The sequence below is a fragment of the Amphiura filiformis genome, chromosome 19 (assembly GCF_039555335.1).
Source record: "Amphiura filiformis chromosome 19, Afil_fr2py, whole genome shotgun sequence".
NCBI lineage: Eukaryota > Metazoa > Echinodermata > Ophiuroidea > Amphilepidida > Amphiuridae > Amphiura > Amphiura filiformis.
The window spans coordinates 23015635-23033673 of record NC_092646.1 but is presented as its reverse complement, the minus strand read 5'-3'; the positions used below and the strand labels follow the sequence as shown (position 1 = coordinate 23033673).

The following is an 18039-nucleotide window of genomic DNA, read 5'->3' as shown; positions in this document are numbered from 1 at the left end:
TCCAGGAGGAACAAAGTTCAAATTTGGAGCAGGAAACAAAATTGAGTCTGAAGAAGGAATGGAGATCCCATGTGTTATTGGAGGGCTTAAGACAACCATAAGAACACATGTGGTTAATAGTGATATTCCGCTACTTTTGAGTAAGCCAGATATGAAGAGAATGGGGTTCAAGTTGGACATGGAAGAAGATACTTTAGAAGTTAATGGAAAGAAGATAGAGCTGGATACTACATCTTCAGGTCATTATTATGTTCCATTGAAAGAGTGTGAGGTGAAGATAGAACATGTACAATTGGTGGTTGAGCAGAAAACATTTGAAGAAAAAGAGAAAATGGTACAGAAACTACATCGCCAATTTGCTCATCCTACTGCTAAGAGTCTGAAGGCAATAATGAGCAATGCAGATGCCCTTGATGGTGAATGTCGGATGCTCATCGATAGTATTAGTGAGAAGTGTGAAGTATGCAAGAGATTTAAGAAGACCCCTGCCCGACCTGTGGTATGCCTGCCTTTAGCTAGACAATTCAATGATGTAGTAGCCATGGATCTCAAACAGTATGGAGATGTGTACTTCATACACTTTATTGACCTCTTCACCAGATTCAGTAAAAGCAAAGTCATCAGAAGAAAAACCCCCAAAGTGATTGTCAACAGTGTTGCAACTCAGTGGATTGCAGCTGGGTTTGGACCTCCCAAGAAGTTTCTAGTGGATAACGGAGGAGAATTTGACAATGCTGAATACAGAGAACTAGCACAACAATTCAATGTAGAAGTGTGTGCTACAGCAGCATACTCCCCATGGTCAAATGGTATTTGTGAGAGAAACCACTATGTAGTAGACTTTGTGTGCAGAAAATGCTGGAAGAAGATCCTCAATTGGAACTAGATGTTGCCCTGGCCTTGGCGGTGAATGCTAAAAATAGTATGCAGAACCATTGTGGGTTTAGCCCAATTCAGCTTGTCCTTGGCAACCACCCTAATCTGCCATCAGTCATGGTAAATCAACCTCCAGCTTTAGAGAATGCAGATGTGAGTGACACGGTGATCAAGCACCTGAATGCCCTTCATGCTGCAAGGAGAGCTTATACCAAAGCTGAGTCATCTGAAAGAATACGCAAAGCCTTACGACACAGAGTTAGAGCTACAGAGACCACATTTATGGCTGGAGACCGTGTTTTCTATAAACGAGATGACAGTAACAGATGGCGTGGACCAGGAAAAGTTATTGGCCAGGATGGTAAGATAGTCTTTATCAGACATGGAAGTCAGCTGGTACGTACGCGTAGCAACATGTAGAGCAATAAAGACACAGCCTGCAACTGTGCCAGCAAAGAATCTAGAAAATGGATCCACAATGCCACATGCTGAATACAAAGAAGAAAGTAAAGAAGCAAATGGACACACAGAATTGCCAATCCGTGGAGTGTTCATAGATGAAGAAAGTGAAGATGGTGAAATGCCAGAAGAGCAAGATGGTGTTGAAGAAGTTGAAGACCTTGTGGAGAACCAGAACAATTATGATGAACATGTGATGCCACATGAAGAAAACAGTGTGAAACATTGTAGTGGTAGGCTAGAGCAATGTAAGGATGTTACAAGGACAGCATCACAGTCAAAGTATGGGCTTTCAGAGTATCAACCAACTAATAAAGGTGCCAGCATGATAGAACTGCAGAGAGAAGTTCCTAAAGTAAATGACAAGATAAAATATCGCTTGCCAGATAGTGAAGAGTGGATGAATGCAAAGGTGATAAGCAGAGGTGGAAAAGCTACAGGCAAAAACAAACGATATGTCAATGTGATCAACGACATAGACAAGTGATCAATGAGAATGCTGATAGAGCAGAAGTTGGTGGTAGCAGAGAAGAAGAGTGTGTAGAACCTAGTGTAGAAGAGGAAGATAAAGAAGACGTAAATGTAGTGTTTGTCCCAATAAGTAATCATGGGAAACCAGAAGTTGTTAGAGCAAAAGAACAGGAGTTGCAGAATTGGAGCAACTTTGATGTTTATAAAGAAGTTCAAGACAGTGGTCAAAGTGCATTATCTACACGTTGGGTAGTGACTGAAAAACCTTTGCCTGGTGGGCAAAAAGTAGTGAAGGCAAGACTGGTAGTCAGAGGTTTTGAAGAAGAAGAGAAGGTTCAGTCTGACTCACCAACAGCATCTAAGTCAACACTTAGAATAGTTATGGCAATTGCAGCCAGTGAAGAGTGGCAATGTGAAGTTATAGACATAAAAGCAGCTTTCTTGCAAGGAAGGAAGATTGATCGGGATGTATATCTCATACCACCTGCAGAAGTTAGAGAAGAAGGTATGATTTGGAAACTGAACAATGCAGCTTATGGACTTGATGATGCATCTCGAAACTGGTATTTTATAGTGTAAAAGAAGAACTCATCAAGTTGGGCTGTAAGGAGTCAGAGTTGGACAAGGCACTATTCAGATGGTATAACAATGGGAAGCTAGAGGGGATCTTTGTGATGCATGTTGATGATTTCCTGTTTGCTGGAACTGAAGCTTTTAATAGGAATGTCATTGATGCAGTTGCTAACAAGTACAAGGTTGGAAAGAGACAAATTGACAACTTTTGTTATGTTGGTTTAGATGTGTCACAAGATGAAAGAAGTATCAGAGTCAACCAGAATGACTATGGAGCTGAGATAGAAGAAATCACAGTCAATTCAAGCAGGAAGAGTGACAAATCATCTCCACTGAATAAGCAAGAAATGACTATACTGAGAGCTACAGCTGGTCAGTTAAACTGGATGGCCACACAGACAAGACCAGATTTGAGTTATGATGCTCTAGAGCTGAACATGTCAAGACATCACCCTACTGTAGAGCAGTTACTGAGAGCCAATAAAGCCATTCGACAAGCAAAACGAGTCCAAGTAGACACATGTTTTCCTCAGCTTGGCCCTTTCAATGAATGGAAGATGAACGTCTTTTGTGATGCCTCATGGGGTAATCTACCAGATGGTGTATCAAGTGCTCAAGGTCATGTAATATTCATAACAGGACAAGAACAGAAAAGCTGCCCACTGTCATGGACATCAAACAAGATTAAAAGAAAGGTATCAAGCACCTTGGCAGCAGAAGCTCTCTCAATGCATGATGCATTGGATGAAGCTGTATATCTTGGTAGTCTGATAAGTGAAATTTACTGCGGTAACTATGAAGTGAACAGATTGCCCATTGTTGTATACACAGACAACAAGTCTTTGCACCAAAATATCCATTCTACAAAGCAAGTCCATGAGAAACGCCTAAGAATTAACATTGCAGAGATACAGAGAATGTTGGCTTCAGGAAAAGTACAGATGGTTGAATGGGTGCCAAGCAAGCTTCAGTTGGCTGATTGTCTTACCAAGAGAGGAGCAGATAGTGAATGGCTGTTGGAATGCTTCACCACCGGAGAATTGAAGATCAAGTGCATGGAAATATAGATATGAACTGACTTATCTCAGAAAGGACTTAAGATTCTTAATCATACTCTAAAGTGAACTAAATATCATGTTAAATCATGATCTCAGAAAGGAGTTCAGATTCTTAATCATACTCTAAAGTGAACTAAAAATCATGTTAAATCATGATCTCAGAAAGGACTTCAGATTCTTATGATACTCTAAAGTGAACTCAAAATCATGTTAAATCATGATATTGTAAATGTGTTATAGTCAATAAGTAATTGACCATTTTCCAGATAGTATAGAGACATTTACTACATACTGAACTCAAGAACATTATCCAATGTATATATGTTCAAGACTTTTGTTATATCAACAAACTCAAGAAATACTGGGGAATATGTTATGTTATATCTAATCCTGTATTGTTTCCCCTTTTCATTGTTGTAGATCTGGTGGGGTTTGCATGCGGATGTAGATGTAGACAAGCGTAGATAAGCGTAGACAAGCGTAGACAAGCGTAGCGTAGACAAGCGTAGACAGAACTTATTAGAGACTAACATTAATAAGAACTTTCACCCCACACACCAGATGGGTATAAGATGTGTGCTAGGATTTATATGAATGGGGATGGCATGGGTAAAGGAACACAATCTCCTTATTCTTTGTTGTCATGTGTGGAGATTATGATGTATTACTGCATGGGCCATTCAAGCAAAGGGTTATTTATTAACACCCCCACCCCCACCCCCACCCCACACACCAGATGGGTATAAGATGTGTGCTATAGGATTTATATGAATGGGGATGGCATGGGTAAAGGAACACAATCTCCTTATTATTTGTTGTCATGTGTGGAGATTATGATACATTGCTACCTGGCCATTCAGGCAAAGGGTTAGTTATTAACACACACCCCCACACCCACTCGCGTAGGCAAACGAGGACCTCATTTTTCACTTGATTTAAAACATACTAACCGAGGACTCACACATCCGTTCTTAATCGCCATACCGTGGACCTCACTCACACACACCAGACCACTTACTATCCAACCGTGGCCCGTCCTATACCACCCATAGGTGGACCCGTTTTAAATGCATTTTTATGTTATTTGCGATGTCTTGGATATATTTAAAACACCGAGGACATCCACGGTCACCGGGTGTCCTCATTTGACATGTGTGTATCCTTGTGTGTGTCCTCATTTGCCTGGCTACGTAAACGCACCCCTATAGATTATACATCTATATAGGCTGATATATCAGTCAAAAGTTCATATTAAAATAATTTCTTTATTGTACCTTTGTATAAAGTTCTAAATTATGACAAATCAAAGCATCTTAACTTTGAAAGTCGATCATTATATTTGATTCTATTACCCCCACGACCCATTATTCAAAATCGCGCACTGTGATTTGTTGGAACGCGTCACGTGACAGACCATTAATTAGCGATAAAGTGTCAAGGGCAACGAACTTTATGTTCTTATATCAGCAAAGCGCACAGCACACCTGCTTATGTAGGGGAGAATGGAATGCCAGGCGCGTGTTATTGTATAGGGGAGAATGGAATGTTAGGTTGTGTTATTGGAATGTGCATTAGTGGTGGTGCATACGCTTTGGCTATGTGTAGGCGCTACACCTTGAGGTAAACAACTTGAAATATTTGGGCAAAAAATGTGATATTTTCTCTTTAAATCGCACTATTTTGTGGTAATAGAATAGAAATAAAGGGTGCAGCATTATCCTTTACACGCAAATAATGTGTCCTCGGCAGTAAAATCGTTTAAATAATGGGTTCGGCTGCGCCTCACCCATTAGGCCGTATAAAATTAATGTTTTGGTTCTCGTCCAGAGGATTTTCATGAATTGATGAGGGAGGGAGGTTTTTTTTTTTTTTTTTTTTCAATGTAAAATTACATTGTTAGTAGTTTTTTTTTTTTTTCTTTTGTTTTTGATGGAAACGATGAGGCCTTTTTTTTTTTTTTAAATGTGAGATTCTGAGGAATAAACCCCCTAGAGTACCACAAAAAGACTTGGAAGTGATGCTTGTTCTCTAATAAACTTATTTATATGTATGAAGATTTCATAAATCATTCCAAAGTCTTAAAAAATTGAAAAATCTAAAAAAAAAAAAAATCTGACAAATCCCAGAAATTGAGGAGGGAGGGACGAGAACCAAAATATTAATTTTACACGGCCTTATTTACGTTTTTACTGCCTCGGACACATTATTTTCGTGTAAAGGATCATGCATTACCCTTTATTTCTTAATTAATATATTTCAACCAAAATTAATGAATAAATATTTTATTTGCCACACACACTCATTATATTTGATTAATATATTTTAACCAAAATTAATGAATAAATATTTTATTTGCCACACACACATTTGATCAAAACTAACATAGGTCAGAGTGCGACAAACGTTATTGTATATTAGTCCCAAACAAAAATGTTTGGTAGACTCATAACCGGTGCGATCTTACCTTTCCGATGTTGATTAAGATACTTCTTGCATCGATCCCGAGATGCGGAAAAAACCAATAGTCATTTTGTCCCACATAAATGAATAAATAACAAAAACCCCCCGATCCCCCGGTGGACTCACCCAAAAGGTGACGTCACACCATATGATCGTCCCTTATCCGACTTGGGATCCCCTACTCGGACCAAACTTGTAGGGGTGGCCGGGGTCGGGATAATCAACATCGGAAAGGTAAGATCGCACCGGTTATGAGTCTACCAAACATTTTGTTTGGGACTAGACTCAGTACACCGGTCGATCTTACCGTTTCCGATGTTGATTAAGATACTTCTTGCATCAACATCTGAAAGATCGATCTAGCAAGTAACCGACGGATGGAGGTACAAGATTGGTCAGCATCTGATCAGGGATCGGGAGCGGGTAACGATGGTTTTCGCGAGGTCAGAAAATATTTTCCCCAACGGTCGGGAAACAAAAAGACCACGCGATCACAGACATAAACCTCCTTACTTAATAAGTTTGGTGGTTAAGAATAGCGACACTGGTTCTTACCATGCTGAGTATTCTGTATAGTCTGAAAACCTGGTACCCGTACACCACCGTATTATGATCGCCCGAACAATGTCCCGGTAAACCTCCCGCCCCGTCTCTGATTACTAACGTAAACGGAAGTATCGTAGAGAAGGGCGAAGGTGGCTTCCGGGACACCGCCTGCTAGATCTCCTCAAGGGACAACCGAACGGTATACCCAAGATGATGAGATAGCTCGTGTCGAGTGGGTCGTGGGACGCGAAACCTTCGCGATCCCCGGACCCCACCAACACCTGGACCAGCCATTGCGACAGCGGCTGGACCGAAAGGCTCTGTAAGGGTGATGAATGCGGTCGTGAGTCCCTCGCAAGGCTTGTGTTCGGAAGAAATAGTGCTGCAGCGCCTTATCGGACACCCCAGCCTATCTTTGGCTTCAGCCGAACCTTGCCCAACCCTGGGGATTGGAGAGGGACGAATGTCGGTATGCACCGCGCCCGTTCGTAGTCACGAGAACAGAGCGCCGAAACAGTGTCGCTCCAGTGTTTGTGAACACGGAAGCTAACCTCGAGACCGTGTGCAACTCAGCACCGCCGTCCCGAAGCCAACGCCAAACCGGAAAGCCATCTTGAGAGTTACGTATTTAAGCGTCGCTTTTGACGGAAGGTCAAAAGGGTGACCCTTAAAGTAATCTAAGACTGTGTTGGGATCCCTTAGGAGGATCACTTTCCTTTTTGGTAGACACTCGTTGAACATACCGTCGAGGCGTAGACTAATAAGGTAACCATCGGCTATGATAGTCGACCCGTCTCGAAACCTCGGTGAATGGAGAGGACAGCTGACTTATAGCTGGCCCCAGTGGCCCGCTGAAGTCTTGCTTGGAACTTTTCTGTCAGAAACTCCGGAACTAGCAGCACAGAGGCTCTAGCGGGAGAGCTATTTGTCTCATTGCACCAAGCGTAGTATGGAGCCAGACTCTGGCTATACGTACGGAGGGTAGACTTCCGTCTAGCCCCCGGCGATGAGAAAAACAGCTTCTGATGAAAAGTATCCCTCCGCTGCGTGTTCCCTGGTAAGGGCCATGCAGCTAACTGCAGGTGCTCTAGTGATAGACTGGGTACCTCCGCTCCGGGCATCCGGAGTAGATCTGGTACCTCGGGGAGTGCCAGCGGCCTTGCCGCTAGCAGAATGACAATGCAGTCTTCCCACCCGATCTTGGCCACCACCCTCATGAGTAGTGAGATCGGAGGGACTGCATAAGCTGTCATCCTCCCCAGTCTATGGACAGAGCGTCCACGGTGAATGCTTGGGGTCCGCGACCCTTGAGCAGTACACCGGCAGTGGATGATTGCGATGAGATGCGAACAGATCTTTCGAGGGGTGGTGCATCCCTTGAAGATCGTCTGAGCGACCTGCGGAGCAAGGGACCATTCTGCTGGTCCCGACACCCTTCCTCGTGACAGATTGTGCGCGAGGATGCTGGTGACGCCCGCGATGTGTATCGCTCTCATCGTAATCTGCCTGAACTTGCACCACCCTATCAGGTGTCGTGCATGCAGGCTCAATCGTGGTGGCCCGGAGTCCCCTTGTCTGTTGGGGTAGGCTACCACGGTTGTGTTATCCGTCAGGACAACGGTATGTGATTCCACGATCACCTCCTCGTAAGCGAGGGAGGTTGATGTGAAACTCTGTCTCTATGGCCACCGTAGGCCCGAGACGGAGTCTCCGTGGATGTGGACCCCCAGCCCCGTTTTGACGCTATGGTCGTCACTACGTGACATACCGGGGTGCAGGAAACCTGACACCCTGGGTCAAATTGGGCTGATGGGTCCACCACCAGAGTTCTCTCGCGCGATCTCCGACAACGGAACCGCGAGGGATATTGGTGACGACTGGGCCTGCAAGCAGGCTAGAAGGTGTAGTTGGGTAAGCCTAACGTAGAAACGGCAGTACAGTACGAGGTCTACCATACTGGCCATTAGGCCTACCACCTTCATCCATGCCACAGCGGGTTTTGCCCGAGACTCGGCCAAGAGTCAGGCACACCGCACCATGTTCGTCACCCGCTCGGGTGAGAGCACCGCGAACCCCTCCGTGAGGGTGATCTGGGCCCCTACAAATAGTGGTGTCTGCGTCGGGACCACGCTGGACTTTTTGAGCTGATCAAAAAATCCAGGGTCCCGCACCCTACGGACTATCAACCCCATGAGACCCGTAGTCTTCAGTGGAGTGCGTCCGTATATGAGCCAAACGTCCAGGTAGCAACTGATGTTGACACCCCTGTGCTTCAGGTACGCTGCCACCGCTCTGACCAAGAGTGTTAAACACCCTGGGAGAGATGGACAGTCCGGATGGCCGGTATCAAAACTGGTAATTTTGATCCTGTACCTAGAAGCGCAGATGCCTCCGGTCTTGAGAGGCGATTGGCATATGCAGATAGGCGTCCGAGAGATCTAGCGATGCTGTTCCCATGCCCCTGATGGGGCAGGCTAGCACCGAGGCGAGAGTCCCCATTCTGAACCTCTTGGGCCTGAAGAACGTGTTCAACAGCCTGCGGTTCCGGATGGGGCTCCCGTCGCCGGTCTTCCTTGGAGCCAATGGCTCCAAGATCACCCGTAGAACGGGGGGTAGACCGGGACAATCGCCCGCTTCGTGAGAAGCTGTGTGATCCCTGTCAGTAGTGCCCGACGCTGGGGGCCGTCTGACGGCACTACTGTGGACCTCTGAAATGTGCAGACGAATGTGGGGAGACTGGGTTGCCAGTCTGTAACCCCCACTCACCACTGACCATACCCAGGCGCTCAGAGAGATGGTTTCCCACCTCTGGGTGAAAGCCATAAGCGGTCGTCCACTGGGAGATCCCCCTGTGGAAAAACTGCTGAGCCCCCCAGGAATGCTCTGCCTAGCTTCCCTTGGAAGAGCGCTTGCTCTTCTTCGGGGCTTGCCAGCTGTTCCTGTGCTACCCTTGCGCCTCCCAGAAATGGGTGCTGCAGAGGTAGTGGGCTCGGGTACTGTTGGTGGTGCACGGCCTGCTGAAGTCGGAGCTCCTACCCATGGTAAGGGCAGTTTCCGACCTCTTCAGAGTGCTCCTTTGGTAGCTTCTTTGCACGGTCCTCCACCGTAGCGCAGAAGCATCCAAAGCGAAAAACGACCCTGCCTTTCCATCGCGTTCAGCGATTGGAGTGGCAGGCCCCTCCCCGGCGCTGAGTGGACACCCTATGGGCTAGGCCCATGGAGCTCTCGTTGAGGCTAGCTGTGAGCACCGCTAATAGGCTCACCTCGCGGAAGAGCTCAGATGTTGTCTGAGCGTGATACGCTTGCGACATCTGGGTCCCTCTCGGATCCCCTCAGGTAGGTCCCGTGGTCCTCCCGCGTTACATCGCAGAGGAAGCGTGCAAGCACGCGGCGTCATAGCTCTACTGAGCTCGACAGCCCCACGATATCTACCCGTGAGGTTTGCCGGGAATGAGAGTGCAGGCGCCCCTGTGAGGAAGCAGCAGCTGAGCATCCTACTGAAAGGATCCCCTGGTCCTCCTCCATGGACCCCCCCTTAGGGGGTGTCCGGAGGAAGATCAGTGCTGTTGCTCCCCTCGCGGGGCAGCGGGGGAAGGAGACTGTAGTGATGTCACTACCGGACTCAGCTTCCGACTCCTTTCCCTCGCCCACAGTATCCGTATCATGCTCTGATGATGACGGTAACTGAGGACGGGCATCTGAAAGCGGGTAAGAAGGCATAACCACTGTGTGGCTCGCCGACTACCTGCCAGCAGAAGAGGGAGTACTCCCGCAAGACCCTGAGGTATCCGCCATGGCACCACTGGGTCCGCATGCTCTCGCAGCCGTCGTCCTAGCGCTAGCAGCACGGGGCCTACCCTGATCAAGATCTGGGTTAGCTCCATGCCGGCTGGCCTGGTCAACAGCTGATGTTGGTACTGCGTGGCCATCGCTAGGCGACACTTGCCACGGTGCTAGGCCGTGGAAGAAACACCCTGCGGCGGGTACCACGGGGCATACCCAGCCGGCAGCTGACCCTGAAAGGATCCGCCACCAGGGTAACCCCATGGTACTGCAGTACCAGCACCGCCTCCCCCCTTGTTGCCACAGAGACTGTGGCGACTAAGGCGAGTGCTGCGGTACCGGTGCGGTATCAGCGTGGGTACCCGTGAGGGTTCCCAACTGTGGACCGCTGTACCCTCGCCACACTGCGTTCCCTGTTTGGGGGATCAAGCTGTGTGCTGGCGTGGTACCGGCGCGGTACTAGCGTAGGTGCCCGTGAGGGCTCCCGGCTGTGTACCACTGTACCCATGCCTCACTGCGTTCCCCGCAAGGGGATCAAGCCGTGTGTATGGGTACCCCGCTATACCGGCTGTCCCTTGGCTAGAGGGAGCTTGCCTAGTACCACGGGTAGCTGAGCGTGCATACCCCCGATCAATCACCTCGCCACCTGAATAGGCAGCGTCAATCAATGGAGCTATGCCCTGTTGATTTGACAGTGATCGATCAAGAGAGGGTAATTGACCCATTGACGGTAATGGATCACCCACGCTCCGCTGGCTCTCGAGGACATAAGTGGGTTGTTGATCAGCTAGGCTGTTCAAGCTACTTACTGTACCCTCTAGAGCTTCGCCCAAGGTCGCTGTGTGTGGCGGACCACTCACGGCAGCTATGGGCGGGTGCATAGCGGCTACCACTGAAGTCAAGCCGTAGCTCGTCTTTGTAGCTGCCACCGAATGCACCTGGGTCGCTGTCCCGTGAGAGACTGCGAGCCCAACCCCTGAATAATCGCCAGCCAGTCCCTGTGGACAGCCAGCAGCTATTCTAGGGCCCAGGGTATCACTCGGCGGTCCCGCCATGGAACGCTGCCGTGTGACAACCCCAGTTGGTTCTGCTAAGACTACACCCACAGCGTTAGCCGCGGTATCGTCTCTGCTGAACCCATGCATGCTAGGGTTCAACCCAGGCAAGCCCGGGGTACCCTTGCATGCTGCCCGTCGCTGGCTACTACTGTGGCTGTTTGAGCCTGTAGATATGCCTGCAACAGACGGGTGTCCTCCTGCTAAAAACCCGTGAGGATTTTCGCTAGAGGACTGGTATCCTCCTGCTACAAACCCGCTAGGGTTTTCGCTGGTGGTTACCGCTCTGCTGCCTGCTACTTTGCTCCGACGTATAGTCAGTGCTTTCGCTGGCTGCTGAGCCTTTGGACGCGCTAGCAGTCCCCGAAGGAACCGCCTGCTTGTCCGGGGACCGGAGCCCCCTTAAGCAGACCTGCCATGACCCATAGGGGCTGTCACAGCAGAATCTACCGTATCGACTGGTATCCTCCTGCTGCAAAACCCGCTAGGGTTTTCGCTGGTGGTTACCGCTCTGCTGCCTGCTACTTTGCTCCGACGTATAGTCAGTGCTTTCGCTGGCTGCTGAGCCTTTGGACGCGCTAGCAGTCCCCGAAGGAACCGCCTGCTTGTCCGGGGACCGGAGCCCCCTTAAGCAGACCTGCCATGACCCATAGGGGCTGTCACAGCAGAATCCACCGTATCGACCTTACCAGTGCCCTTGGTAGATTTCTTCTTCGTCTTATGGCGATGACGGAGCCTATCCAAATCGTCAAGCTGGAACTCGGAGAGTCCTAAGCAAAAGAAAGACATCTAGAAGATCGTGAGCACTCCTGTGGGAGAAACAGAGCGGGTGTGGGTCCCGCTCCGTCACCAGGGAAGGGCAAGCCCGACAGGGCCGAGGCGAAGCGAGGAGAAAGGGAGGGGGGCACTACCCCCCAACACGCGACTCAAGCCCAGTAAGCAAACCTGAGCACGGAGGCTGGTCGCTAACGTTAGTGGTAAAGTAAGGACTGGCTAACTTTATTACTAAAATGTCAGACGGGTCCCTACCAATCCCCACCGTATGAATATCTGATTAACTCGTCTTTATTGGACGGTAATGAAGACATAACGATAGAGTAATCACCCTAACATAGCAACACTAACCTACCGTACATGAAATACAATGTGTATGTACAAACATCTATTGTAACTTACAGGCTGCAATGGTTGTTTTACGTGGGAAACAAAATGAATGGCGTCAACGAGCGGCCATTTTGAATTGCTCGTGTGTCCCGTATACAAACGGAGGCACGATATGTAGCTAAGTTTTGGATCGTTTTTGTCACTTTTTCGCCAGAAAATGCCGTCAAAACTATCCTCAGCCGAACAATACCGGTTTGGTTTTACCTAAGGTGTGAAACTACAACCGTATATCTCGCCTTGGTCGAGAAATTGATACACAGTGCTATGAACAATCGATAGGCACGTCTGTGTCAGTCGGAGACCAAGGAGGATACGGGACGATCATATGGTGTGACGTCACCTTTTGGGTGAGTCCACCGGGGATCGGGGTTTTTGTTATTTATTCATTTATGTGGGACAAAATGACTATTGGTTTTTTCCGCATCTCGGGATCGATGCAAGAAGTATCTTAATCAACATCGGAAACGGTAAGATCGACCGGTGTACTGAGTCTGGCCTATACAGGGGCGAAGCCAGCTTTTTTGGTCGGGGGGAGGGCAAAAGTAAAATTTCGGGGGCACAGACGAAAAAAATTACAGTTGCATCATACAATACATAGAGACTTTATGTCTTCGAGCTTCCAAAAAAGGCTTTATTGGGATGACTTGCCCTTTTTCTTTTTCTTTGCCCTCCTGATTTTCTCTTTCATTTTTTTTGTCAGAGGGCACTTTTTCTTTCATTTTTTTTTTGTCAGGGGGCACTCTGCCCCCTGTCCCCCTTCTCAAATCCCCCCCCCGCTGGCTACACTACTGGGCCTATAATAGACATTGATGTATATAAGTATGTATATATCAAGTCTTCAATAAATTATTGAATTGTGACCTGCTTCTACTTACCACTCCTTCCGGACTTCGCCCACAATCGGTATCGCGTCTCTTCGTTCGATTTTTAATCAATCCTTCATCTGCAAGCAGCGTACCTCCACCACCATCTGCACCCTGAGCACCTTGTTGACTTGAAGACGGATCTGATAGGCCTAGTAGGCCTACATCTGTGTCACCAGGTTGATTTGCGGACGGATCTTGTAGGCCTGGAAAATCTGCGTCAACTGGTTGATTTGAAAACGGATCTGGTGGGTCCAGTACATTTGTGTCAACTTTTTGTGTATTGTCTTGTATTTGCTCCTCTTCCGCAAAATTGGTGAGAATAAACGCATCCGTCTGTATATTAAATGTCAATAAAAACAATAGATTACCTTTAACCTTCCTCTTAAAAAGTGCAACTATTTCTGGGATTGTCACTGAGGTTTGCATTCATATATGTAACCAAGTTTGTCATAGCCAGGGACAATAAATGACAATTGGGGAATGAACTAAACATCTCAAAAAAGTAACTAACCCCCCTTAAATAATGGCCAAAAAGGGGCTATTGTATTAAAGATCTGTAAAATGCGTTGGAAGCAGAATTTATTTTTGCGCATTTTGACACCTCATTTGATACGATAGCCCAAAAAACAATAAAACACCGGTCAATTTAATGTAGTGAGGTCCATATTTGAAAGTTGCACTTATATACAAATTTTTACAATACAAAAACACTCGGATATCATTACACAGATTTCCTACCATTACACTGAATGCAAAATCAATAGAATTTACTGCAACTTTCAAATCTTGGGCTACATTGATTTAAATGTACGCTGTGATGTCAATATTTAGTCAATTGCTACAAATGAGGTGTCAAAATGTGCAGGAATAAATTCTGCTTCCAACACATTTTACAGATTTGCAACCGTTTTTGAATAATGGTCATTATTTAAGGGGGGTTAGTTACTTTTTTTGAGATGTTTATAATATTGTCCAACAGAGGGGCTTTTGTCTTTGAATGTGAAAAATTATACAAACTTTGGTTCACCTCAAGTTTGGTAGGTGGATATTTTGTTGGCACAGCCGCCGCTAGAGGAGGGGGATTGGGGGTGTGTGACACCCCAATTCCCAATTTTATTGGCAAAAATTGACTGTTGTCAGCAAAACCAATGGATTATTGTCGGCAAATTACCAAAATCATATAAAAGAATAATAAAAGAACTTTGCCGTCAAAGTGGCAAAAACTGGCAAAAAGTCACATACTTAGTAAACGGGAGTGTTTAGTAAACGGGAGTAAACGGTGATGATAATCATGCTGTCTTGGTGTAGATTATTCATCCAGCAATAATCAGATGTTGATAATCATGTTAGCTTGTGTCATGTAAGAAGCTAAACGTTTATTTAAGTGAATATCCAGATCTGTGATAATGTTGTTATACTCACTCAATCCCTCAGATTTATTTTGCAAATCTGTCACCCAATGACCCCTTTTTTCACCAGCTTACACCCAATGATCCCCTTTTTTTTCAATAGAAATTTACACCAAATCTGCAAATATTTCGCGCGCATTGTGAACAAATTTAACATTTTGTAGTTTTTTCAATTTCAAAAAGGCAAATTTTCACAAAACGTTGCCCAGAAGGTTATGTTTTACGGTTAATGGCACTGAATTTTAGCGTTCTCACACATTTTCTTGGAGGCCCCCACTACTGAATAACCCCCTTTTTGACCATAATCGCCTTCGATAGACCCCTAGTGTCATACTCTGGTAGGGACAGGTACGTTACTTTCATATTCGAGTGCCCCCTCCCCCTCCCGGCGCACCCTCCATCAGACACCTCCGCGTATTGATAAGAAGCTTATTTTGGACATCCGATAACAACTATTATAGTTGAGTGGTCGCGAAATAGCTTCAATTCGGTCTTTATTTTGAATTTTTTTTCAAATAGGGCCTACTCTCGGGGCCACATCCCCCCTGGGTATTATTAAGAAGTGTCCGTTTTTGCTTCTGCTTCGGACAGCTGTACACTTACGTTTTAAACGATGATAACAACATTAGTGTCAAAATGGTGCTTCAATTGAGCCTTTATTTTGATTTTTTTTCAAATACTCAACCCCCCCCCCCCCTGATACCCCCTGCGTATAAAGAAGTGTCCGTTTTGGCTTCTATTTTGGACACCTGTACACTTTAAAGCAATGACAAAACAAAAATGGTCCCCGAAATGGCTTCAATTAGGCCTATACGCCTTTATTTTGATCAAGTGTTCAATTCTGAGTGGACACCACCCCCTCCTCAGACCATCAGACAACCCTCTGCGGCGCGCGACCTATAAACCCAGACGCAGTACGTGTCAGGATGCGTGACTCGCCACTAATCGCGCGCGTGCATTTGACGTACGCGTTTTGGGTCATGACCTGAGCCATAAGGTTATTGACCTCAACGGCCTAGCAACCAACCTTTTTTTTGTTATTTCCATAGTGATTGAATAGTTTTGCAAAAATGAACCTCAGATGGTGTAATGGCAATATGACCTCAGATGGTGTAATGGCAATATGTACCCGATCAATGTACGAATAAATCAGAGCTGAAAGTGAAATCATCTCTGAGTCTATTCGCGAACAAGATTTAGCGACTTCCTTTTATTTATATAGATGAACACAGAAAAGTTCATAAACTGCAACACACAACTTTCAATGAATCATTCAACATATTTTTTGTCTCATGAAGTCCTTAAAATGAAAAGTTTTGAAATGCACTAGTGAGCAATGAAAACCCATGCTTTTATTTCTTAACAATTTACACTCAGGGAAGTATTTTTGTAACTCAATAATTTGTTTTGAGATGAAAAAGTGAACTATTTATTACTTTTATAGTTTTTGCCAACAAAAACTGGCAAAAAATGTTTTTGCCAAGCGGCAAAACCTGCGAACCATGTGCCATAGGGTCATATTGCCCCTCCCCCATGCTTTCACCAAAAAATTCGATTATTTTAGCTGTGTCATGTCACGTGCATGACGCTAGTGGGTACCAGCCAAACTTCAGAAAAAAAAAATCACGATCGCCGATAACGATGTGATATGGGACTTACATAGGATTACACAGAGATATTTCTTGCTAAAATTTGACCATTTCTAGGTAGCTTGGCCCTACTTTGTCTGCGTTATATGAAAAAGGACAGTCTTAAGTAAGTAAATATGCAACGCTTTTGATGTTTTGATGGAGCCTATTCTTGACTGCGTGTAATATTCCTTCACCACATTGCCGTACGGGGACAGTCTTATACGATGGACAGATAGTATCCGTTTGTGAATGAGGACATCGTATAAGTTCCTTGTAGGCTACTAGCCACAGAGGCTTCCAGCCAGTGTTCGAAATAAGTGGTTGTCCGGTCGCCCGGCACCTAAATCTAGCACTGGCCAACCAAAAATGCGATTGGTGGTTGGACAACCCAAAATCTGCATGCACAAGTTTAAAACCTCAGATAAAATACACTGTACAGTCATATAGTACAAGTCATGAATAAAAATAATGGAAAAAGTGTTCTCTTAAATATATTTTTAATGGGATTTCTACACAGGTTTAACAGTAAACTTTTGCAGAAGTCTTGATTCCGAAGAAACATGGACAACCAAGAATTATGTTGGACAACCAAAAAATGAGACCTGGTTGTCCGGCGGATAACCACCTTTATTTTCTTATTTCGAACACTGTTGAGCACTTGAGAAAAGAGAGTGGGGTGGCTGTGGATCACAAAATGCCCCTTTAATACCTACATTGTACAGACTAAAGCAAAATTATCCACATTGCAGCAGATAGTTTCTGACCATAAAAAAATCACAGATTCAGATAAATGTTTTGTTGCCCTTTTGACTTTAGTAGAATTTATACAAGTCTCTCGTATCCTCAATTGTTTCGCTGCTTACATCTACACTACACAGACTCGGGACAGAGTGCAACGCAAATAAGGCTTACTGGACTTTGATCAGTCTATCACTTGTATGGGGGAATTCCCTATCGATATCACTGCGTCAGGCTGACTGCGTAGCTGCCAGACACTTCTGGATTATGGCTTACGTGCATTTATTTCAATAGTCCCTTTAAAAATGGTTACCACCAGGAAAAACACAAAATATGATAAAGAAAATATACTGTAATTCGGTGAAATAGGCCAGATCACTAAATGTGCGTGAAATTTGCCTGATCACGATATAAAATTTTGTGACTCGACGTCGACTGACACATGACAGATCATCTGATGCAAGATAATGACATAGTTTTATAAATTTTATTAAAATATTTATAACTTACCTGGCCCTGGCAGAAAACTATCACCACACATAGAACACAGACACGTTTTGTGAAATAAGAAATCATGTTTGATGACCATGATAAATTTATACAAAATGCAAAATTGATGAATTTTTTCAGCCTGCATGCATACACTCCAATAAGTACAAAACCTTGGACGAAATAGATGATTACAAATATTGTACGTTCGTGTAACGTAATATAAAGGGGATTTACGCACAGCAGTGTGCGCAAAATCCAAGTGTTTCTAAAATGCTTTTAGAATCAAAATTAATTTTAATGCTAATTTATTTCACATGCTAAGGAGTGACATGGAAAGACAGGAGAACAAATTCCTGGATCCTCGACAAGATTGGTACAAGTCTAACCATCAGAAGCGGCATAATGGAGAGAAAGCTGAAGTACTTTGGCCATATTGTCAGGAAACATGGAGGTGTAGA

At 45.4% G+C, this 18039-nt stretch overlaps 1 protein-coding gene across 1 annotated transcript in view; it reads right to left on the bottom strand.

Annotated features, from left to right (window-relative positions):
- LOC140141060 (uncharacterized) overlaps window positions 1–17761 on the bottom strand; it is a 34728-nt gene extending 16967 nt beyond the window's left edge. The window contains exons 1-2 of the mRNA XM_072162835.1: window positions 17600–17761; window positions 13321–13644 (exon numbers count right to left, since the gene is read on the bottom strand). Coding sequence (XP_072018936.1) covers window positions 13321–13644; window positions 17600–17665 — 390 coding nt within the window. The 5' untranslated portion in view covers window positions 17666–17761. The remainder of the gene's footprint in view (window positions 1–13320; window positions 13645–17599) is intronic.
- Between the last annotated feature and the right edge of the window lie 278 nt (window positions 17762–18039).